Here is a 9,620-nt window from a genome sequence, read left to right as displayed (position 1 = left end):
CGTTAGTTTGGATCAAACGATGATTATTTTGGATTCAGACGTGTCTTTTTACGCTGACATGTGTTTCTGAAGGGTTTCAGCAGTAAAGACTAATTTTGTTTGTTGATTTGTTTTTTTTTTTTGGTTTTTCTTCTACCATGGGTGAGCAGGCGACGTTATTCAATATTTATATTTGTTTGCCTGATGTTTAGCCTGCGCTGGATTTTTAGTTTGAAACTGGACAGATTCTTTATGCTGTCTCTGACTTTGACCTGCAGCAGCTCAACAGCTTCTATCAAAAACATATTTGGCTGTAATCGAAGCGTAGCAGAGCGGAGGTTCTGCTGGGATCATAAGCACCGTCTGGAAAGGCTGCGATCAGCTCCGGAGGTCGTTCTGCAGGCGTAACGTGACGCAGTCGAGCCCGGCGGCGGAATCAGACAGGTGACGCCTGTATTTCTTTATGAAAAACACTGAATTATCTTGTGTTGAAACTAATAAATAAAAACCCAGTGTGAAAGTGTTCAGTGTGTGTTTACTGTTTAACTGTTGTTCACCAAGAAGGTACACACACACACACACACACACACACGCACGCACACACACGCACGCACGCACGCACGCACACACACACACACATGCATACACACAAACACACACACACACACACACACACACACACGCATACACACAAACACACACACACACACACACACACACATATATACATATATATATATATATATATATATATATATATATATGTACATATACATATAAAGTTTTTTTTATACATACATTGTTGCTGTTATGTTTCTGTAATGAGCAGTTAAATAAAAAATGTTATTAATTTCAACTCTTGCATCTTATTTTGACATCTTTTAATTCTAACAAAGACACCCAGCCTGTGGGAAAAACATTTTATACCAAATGTATCTAATATTTTGTTCGCCATATTAAAATAATTCATGACGTTTTGTTGGGGAAAAAAGAGGATTAATAATAACAATAAAAATCGCATGTTAAATGACAATACTGGAGAAAAAAATCACAATTAGATTATTTTCCCAAATCATTCAGTCCTAGTTATAACAGGAACCAAACATGGTTCTCCTCTGGGTATGGAGACAAGCTGAAGAACCGAATACGGTTCTAGTTAGCACCTGTGTTGTTTGGTTTTAAGATTTTTTAAGAAAGATTAATTGATTAATTGATCATTAATTCTTCCTACAGAAAGAACTCAGAATTTCCAACTGTAACGTGGATTCTGTCATGAACAGTTCCCATCTATAAGAACGCTGTGTGTTTCCTGTCAGTGTGTGGAACGTGTCCGACTCTGAGAACAAGGAGGGACACTGTCACCTTCCAAAACCCTCGTTTGTCCGTCTGAAGACAATGAAGGTTTGTGTAGATTTTCTGAGTATTTGGAAGTGTTCCACGCTGATGTGAGCTCCGGACAAACCCAGTGGAGAGACAACGGACGGACGGACAGACAGACAGACAGACAGACAGACGGACAAACAGACAGACGGACAGACAGACAAACAGACGGACAGATGGACAGACAGATGGACAGACAGATGGACAAAAAGGCAGCAGTTTTCCATTCAGACAGTGAAATGGAAAAAAAGGATAAAAATACAGAAAGAGAAGTAAAAGCAGTGAAAGATAAAGTGCGAGGGGTCTGCATGGACGAGCAGAGCGTGAAAATCTGAGGTGAAAAGAGAGAATGAGAGTAAAATATTCATGTGATATTTTCTAAAAGCCTCGACAAACAGCACACACACTTTAATGGATGTTAACACACACACACACACACTGACAGACAGAGAAATGTTTTTATTTTCATGACCAATGCTGACCTGTGTGTGTGTGTGTGTGTGTGTGTGTGTGTGTGTGTGTGTGTGTGTGTGTGTGGATTATAATTTGATATTTAAAGTTTACGTCACATAAAAAAGAGCCGACTACTTTTGTTTTAATTTTGATTTTCTTAATGAATCTCAGGTCATCACACTGTTCATTTCACTCGAGCTCGATACACCTGTCTCGATACACCTGTCTCGGTACACCTGTCTCGGTACACCTGTCTCGATACACCTGTCTCGGTACACCTGTCTCGGTACACCTGTCTCGATACACCTGTCTCGGTACACCTGTCTCGGTACACCTGTCTCGATACACCTGTCTCGGTACACCTGTCTCGGTGCACCTGTCTCGGTACACCTGTCTCGATACACCTGTCTCGGTACACCTGTCTCGGTACACCTGTCTCGATACACCTGTCTCGGTACACCTGTCTCGATACACCTGTCTCGGTACACCTGTCTCGGTACACCTGTCCAATGTTCCAACGCTCCACACAGAATGACTGTAGTTTGTCAGTGGTATCGATGGTGAAGGTGGAGTTCACCTGTTTTCACATGTTTGCATCTATTTTTCAACTAGTGATCAATCTGGCAATAATTTTTCCACTAATCAATTAATTGTTTGATCCAGAATATGTCAGAAAACGTTGATCAAAGTCCAAGAAGGCATACGTCCATGTAGAGCTGCACAACATATTGTTTGAGCATCGTCATCGTCATGTACGTGTGCACAACAGTCACATCACAGGTCCTACGATGGAGGCAAATGACCTAAACGTGTTCTCATCTCATTTCCAGGGTACCTGACACACACACTGCACGCGGCGATCCACCAATCACAATGGTTCTTAATCAGTTAGCCAAAGCAGACCACGCCGCTGCATCTGGAGTGAGTCACAAGATCAGTGCAGGTTAACTGTCCACAAGATGGCAGCAGTATATATACCCCATATATATCACATATATACCCCATATATATCACATATATACCACATATATATCACATATATACCACATATATATCACATATATATCACATATATATCACATATATATCACATATATATCACATATATACCACATATATATCACATATATACCACATATATATCACATATATACCACATATATATCACATATATATCACATATATATCACATATATATCACATATATATCACATATATATCACAGGGTTAAAAAAATCTGTTTTTTCCAAAATGGCGCAGCTCTACGTCCATGAATCTACATTTAGTAAAACATTTAACCAGCAGGAAGTTGGCTGCTGTGAATCCATTCACAGTACCAGTCAACAAGCTAGCAGTGCTAACAAAAACTAGCTTGAGTCATGTGACCATCACCTTGCAGGTCACAGCGGTCCATCGAGAGTGTCCCCTACTAAGACAGCAGGACAGCTCGTACGCTGCCTGAGAGGCAAAATCCAGGGCGAAACACAGCTGATGGTCACGATGACATCACATATGAAGAGACGAAGGAGCAGAAACACGAAGACGCTCACAGCGACTTCCTGTTTGTCTGCCGCCACGCTGAGTCGCCTCACTGAGCTCTAAGTCCTAAAGCTTGTATGATGGACACGCTGATTTATTATTGAACACACACACACACACACACACACACACACACACACACACAGCTGGTTTATTATTTATTGGAAGTAAAATGAATAAATAAAAAAGTTGAAGACGGAGACGAGTGTCATCAGAGCGAGAGTGTGTGTGTGTGACAGAAACACACACACAGTGACACACTGAGCTCTGCTGGCTGTCAATCACACACACACACACACACACACACACACACACACACACACACACACACACACACACACACACATTTGTTTCTTTCTTCATGTTTCCTGTCGTGGATCTCAGAGGAGCGTTTGGTTTAATCTGCTGACAGTCCCAGAGGGGTGGAGGTTACAACAAAGGAACAATCAGACTGACAGACTCATTTTATTTTCTCATCTAGAACCCAAAACAGTCTGACAGACCACAAGAACCTTTATGGAACCCATAAACCTCTTCAAAAACCTGAATGATGACACCAAGAACTCCAACTATCTCCTCACAGATCTGTATGACCTCTATAAGAACCTCAAGAACATTCAAGACCACCAGAACCTCTTCAAGAACTGGAATTTAATCAAGGACCACCACAATCTTATCTGCATTCAAGAACTTCTGGAAACTCATTAAGAAACACCAGAACCTCATCAGGGACCCCCGGAACCTGTTGCATTATGGGACAGAATTACACTACAGAAGAACCACTGTAACCTCCACACGGATCTCTAGAACCACAGGGACTAAAAGAACCCCCTGTCTTTCCTTCCATGATTCTCTACAACCTCACTGATGAGCACTAGAACAAAAATAGGTTCTACGAAAAACTTGCAAATAAAATTCATGAAGATCATGTAAGAACCTGCTCTGGTTCCCTCATAAAGAGTTCTCTTAACATTTAGAACAATACTGAAGGAACGTTCTCATTGTATTTAGCTTGGTTGTTTGTCTGAACTCTGAAATCCAGAGAACCTCCCGAGGAACCACAAGAACCTGTTCACAGACCCTCTAGAACTCAGAATGATGGAGCATGTAAGAGTCAGCCTGGTGAGTGTCTGGGGGGCGGGGTCACATAAGGGGCGGGGTCACGTGGGGGCGGGGTTACAGTCAGAGAGCCTGTTGTCAGCTGCAGAACGTGTTAATGAGAACATACCAGAGACATGACAGAACCCTGAGGGCTGATGAAGACGGACGTGTAACAGCAGGTCTGAGGGACGGACATGTTGAAACCTGACACACACACACACACACACACACACACACACACACACACACACACACACACACACACACACACACACACATTCAATCACTGCATGCTTTGTTTTAATGTACAGTTTTATCTGCCAGTGTTTATTATTTGGAGTTTCTTTCTATATTGTTTAAATGTTTTGTTTAAATTCCACCATAGAAGGAATTATGATAATTTAATAAACCAGATGAAAACAAATAAACAAAGGAGGAACAGTTAGGACATATTTCCTTTGTAGAAGATCAAATTATAATCACAACCTCAAACATGAAAAAAAGACAAAATAAAATATCACAGAATCTAAATCATCAATAATTTAAAAATGTAAAAAATCAAAACTAAAAAATAAAGCGATTAACAGAGAGAGAGAGAGAGAGAGAGAGAGAGAGCGAGAGAGAGAGAGCGAGAGAGCGAGAGAGAGAGAGAGAGAGAGAGAGAGAGCGAGAGAGAGAGAGGGAGAGAGAGAGAGAGAGCGAGAGAGAGAGAGAGAGAGAGAGCGAGAGAGAGAGAGAGAGAGAGAGAGAGAGAGCAAGAGCTGCAGCAGTGAGACTGTTGCACCTGTGTAATTAGTGCACTAATTAGTAATCACATACTGTTTGGTGTTTGTTTGCACCCACAGGGCACACACACACACACACACACACACACACCTGCAGCAGTGTGTGTGTGTGTGTTCACTCAGGAGATGGATGAGGTAAACAGTTAGCATGCTACGCTGATGTGTACAGTCTAGCCATTAAGAGCTAATGAGTGTGGCGCTAACGAAGCCTAGCCAGGCTCACTGTCTTAATGACCTCACTGTTAACCATTAGCCACCTGATGAGCTCAGTGCTAACGCAGCCTAGCACGACACGCTACACTAATGACTCCACCATTAACCTCCTAATGAGCTCAGTGTGTGAGTGTAGCCTAGCAGTTAGCTGCTAGCAGTTAGCTGCTAGTAGAAGGACATTACAGCAGAAAACTGAGTTAAGGAAGTGGAGGAAGGTCTGAACCCTCATCAACACCATCATCATCATCATCATCATCATCATCATCATCATCATCATCAACACCATCATCATCATCATCATCAACACCATCATCATCATCAACACCATCATCATCATCATCATCAACACCATCATCATCATCATCATCATCATCAACACCATCATCATCATCATCATCAACACCATCATCATCACCATCATCATCATCATCATCATCATCATCATCATCATCAACACCATCATCATCATCATCATCATCAACACCATCATCATCATCATCATCATCATCATCATCATCATCATCATCATCAACACCATCATCATCATCATCATCATCATCAACACCATCATCATCAACACCATCATCATCATCATCATCATCATCATCATCATCATCATCATCAACACCATCACCATCATCATCATCAGCAGCAGCAGCAGCAGGTTCTGACCATGTGACCTCACTCTGACTCACCTGCACACTTGGTCCTGGCTCGGAGAGGTGGTCCGGGGTTTCCTGTGCCTCCATCCAGGGGCCTGGTGAGCAGCACGCTGATCTCGTACTCGGTGTCAGGGTCAAGGTGTCCGATCTTGTGTGTGGGCTTATCGACGGGCGTGGTGTCGATCAACATACCTGACATGGTGCGATACTCCACCTGAAAAACAAACCACCGCTTACAGGAAGAAATCAGCTTTCTATGAACGTTTATAAAACTGAGTAAAGTCATCGGTCCTGACCACCTCCCCTCCTCACGGAACACATGAACCCCATGTCAGATCACTAGAACCTCGTCAAGGACCACTAAGACCAAGTGAATGTTATCAAAGATAACTACAACTTTTTATAAATCTCTAGAACCTCATTTAGACATGGGTCAATAGAACCTGAACAAGGACCACCACTAATCCTTCAGACATACACAGAACATCCACAAGGACCAACTGAACCTCTGCACGTATCCATCAAAACTCATCAAGGACATTAATGACCCCCATAAATCTCTAGAACATCTTTAGGATGAGTAAAATCTTCATCACTGACCACTAGAACCTCACAAAATATCACTAAAGCCTCAAAACTCTACAAATTACTTAGAACCACATCAAGGACCAGATGAAACCCTAGGGATCACTAGAACCTCCTCATTCATCTCTTGAAACTCATCAAGGATCACTAGAAAGACTTTTCAGATTTCCATATCAAGGACACTTAAACTTACTCAAAGATCACTAGAACCTTCTTGAGCTCCACTAGAATCACAAGCAGATAATTAAACCTAATCAATGACCACCAGAGACCCCTAAACAATTCCTAGAACCTCGTCAAGGACCATCTGAGACATATTTCAGATCTCCACAAATCAGATGTTCTGTCTACAAGAAAACCCTCAAAGATCCTGATCGAGAACCATGTGACCCCCCTAACGGTCTGACATGCCGGGTCAGTTGTCACCTGAAGCTCATCACAGAGTCCGTCTCTCCAAGGACCAACAGACACACACACATCCAGAGAGGGAACTAAATACAAATACTTCATTACTGTACTTAAGTAGAGTTTTCAGGTATCTTTACTTTACTTGAGTATTTATTTTTCTGACAATGTTTTACTTTTACTCCCTACATCTAAACAAAAATATGTGTACCGTCTTACATTTTCAAAACAGACGTGTTACTTTAGTTTCACTGCAGGAAGAAAATGACTGAAAGACTTGATAAGTTATGTAACATAAAGACGTTACCAAGTGACGTAACAAGATGGAGACATAAAGACCTGACAAGACAAAAAGATGTAACAAAACCAAAACAGGATAAAAGCTGTCAGGATGTGAGACAGACGGAGACGGAGACGGAGACGTCTCATATCACGACATGAGATTAGATATTGTGATAGATTTGGGATATTTCCCTGGGTTACAATAAAATGATGTGTTTTCTGAACTTATCAGACTGTTCTAGCTGTTCTGTTATTTGTTTGAGAACTTAGATCCACGTTACTAATGATTATTGATCCCTACAGTCTATTGATACTAAAGTGTTTTGTTCAAAAATATTGATGTTTTATTTTGTATAAATCGCTTCCATCCTTTGCAGTCGGTCACAACCAACATGATCGATAATTATCAATATCAGCTGATAGGAAAGCCAGGCCTACCAGAACATTGTTGAGAACATCAAAAACCAATATCAAACCAACATTTAACCAGCACCAACTAATATCTAATGACGTGTCACCTCTCGCTCAATGATTGGTCCGTCTCCGTTGATGGAGTTGGCGTTGAGTTGGATCCACAGGTAGGTGGCGCCCACCGCTGTCAGCTGAGGAGGAGCGATCGGTACGGGAGGCTCTGAGGGACAAACACAACGAGAAGAGTTTAATACACACACACACACACACACACACAGATCTGTCTTAACGAGGGAGGAAGGAGTTAACGAGTTAATTAATATTCGTGACCTTCGGCGAATCACCACAGACCTGGATTCCATTACCCAGAATCCCCGGTGGTACTGCTCTACTTCCTCCTGACCCACTTCATCTCTCTCTCTCTCTCTCTCTCTCTCACACACACACACACACACACACACACACACACACACACACACACGTAGTAAGTAGGATACATGTGTAATGATGCGTGTTATCATGTAACGTGCAGGTTAATACTCAGCTCTGTGTGTGTGTGTGTGTGTGTGTGTGTGTGTGTGTGTGTGTGTGTGTGTGTGTGTGTCTGTGTGTGTGTGTGTGTGTGTGTGTCTGTGTGAGTGAGATAAACACACACTATTTCACACACACACTGCACAAAGTTTGACTGACAGTTCAATCAGGGGTTTACCCGCCAGCGATTGTGGGATATATGTCAGGTCATGTGACCAACAAACACCTCCTCACCTGTCAGTGTGTGTGTGTGTGTGTGTGTGTGTCAGTGTGTGTGTGTGTGTGTGTGTGTGTGTGTGTCAGTGTGTGTGACAAACAGCCGCAGTGTGTTTACTGTTGTCGTGCAAATAAACAAATGAAACATGAATAAAAACAGAGAGAAACATAAAGTTCCTTCTGGAACTCTTCTGAATGTCTCACAGATCCCCATGAGCTCGTTAAGGACAACTAGAACCCCATGAATAATCTTCAGCATCTCCAAAAAGGTACCTAGAACCTCATCAAGGACCAATAGAAACCCTCGTATAACTCTAGAATGTCTTTAGAACCATTAAAATCCTCCTCACTGACATGAAGAACCTCATTAAAGTTTCCTGAAAGATCCTAAATCACCAAACCTAGAACCTCATCAAGATCCAGATGAAACCATTGAAGATCCCTGGACACTCATCAAGGAACCCTCAGAAATCTCTAGAACATCTTTGGGACTACTAAAAACCCTCCTCACTGACATCTAGAACATCATGAAGAAGAACTAAACCCTCCTGAAGGTGCCTAGAACCTCACTAGAAACTAATCAAGGATCACTAGAACCTTCATCAGAACCTCTATAATCTTTTCAAAGAAGAATACAACTCTCTCGTAGATCCGTAGAACCTTATTTAGGAAAGCTAAAATCTCTTCAAAGATCCTGGGGACCTCATCAGGAACCACCTGAACTCCATGGCTGATCTCTAGAAACTCAAACTTGTTCTAGATCTCTAGAACCTCATTTAAACACAGTTCCATAGAACCTGAACAAGGACCAGCACTAACCCCTCAGACAGACCCAGAACATCCAGAAGAACCAACTGAACCTCTGCACGTATCTGTAGATTTTTGTTTCAATGGCAGAAATGTGCGTCCATAAAAACACTGTGCCAATAAATCTGATTAAGTTGAATTTGATCAGTAAAGATGATTTTGATTGATTTGATTGTAAACATATAGAAAATAAAACAGATCCAGCAGCTGCAGGCTGCTGATGAACTCATCTGGAACTGGAACCAAAGATACAAACATGAGCAGGTGAGAG

The 9,620-nt window shown here is 41.9% G+C and overlaps 1 protein-coding gene across 4 annotated transcripts in view; it reads right to left on the bottom strand.

Moving 5' to 3' along the window:
- The window catches only part of LOC146307941 (receptor-type tyrosine-protein phosphatase mu-like), a 131,292-nt gene that overhangs the window by 74,324 nt on the left and 47,348 nt on the right, over positions 1 to 9,620 (bottom strand). For all 4 annotated transcript variants that reach the window (XM_084747300.1, XM_084747301.1, XM_084747302.1 and 1 more), the window contains exons 8-9: positions 7,903 to 8,015; positions 6,146 to 6,326 (exon numbers count right to left, since the gene is read on the bottom strand). In XM_084747300.1, the coding sequence (XP_084603426.1) occupies positions 6,146 to 6,326; positions 7,903 to 8,015 (294 nt within the window). The remainder of the gene's footprint in view (positions 1 to 6,145; positions 6,327 to 7,902; positions 8,016 to 9,620) is intronic.

The sequence above is a fragment of the Lutjanus erythropterus genome, chromosome 21 (genome assembly GCF_056507025.1).
Source record: "Lutjanus erythropterus isolate fLutEry1 chromosome 21, fLutEry1.hap2, whole genome shotgun sequence".
Classification (NCBI taxonomy): Eukaryota; Metazoa; Chordata; class Actinopteri; order Lutjaniformes; family Lutjanidae; genus Lutjanus; species Lutjanus erythropterus.
Note: the sequence above shows the minus strand (reverse complement) of the source record. Positions and strands in the feature narration are given on the sequence as shown.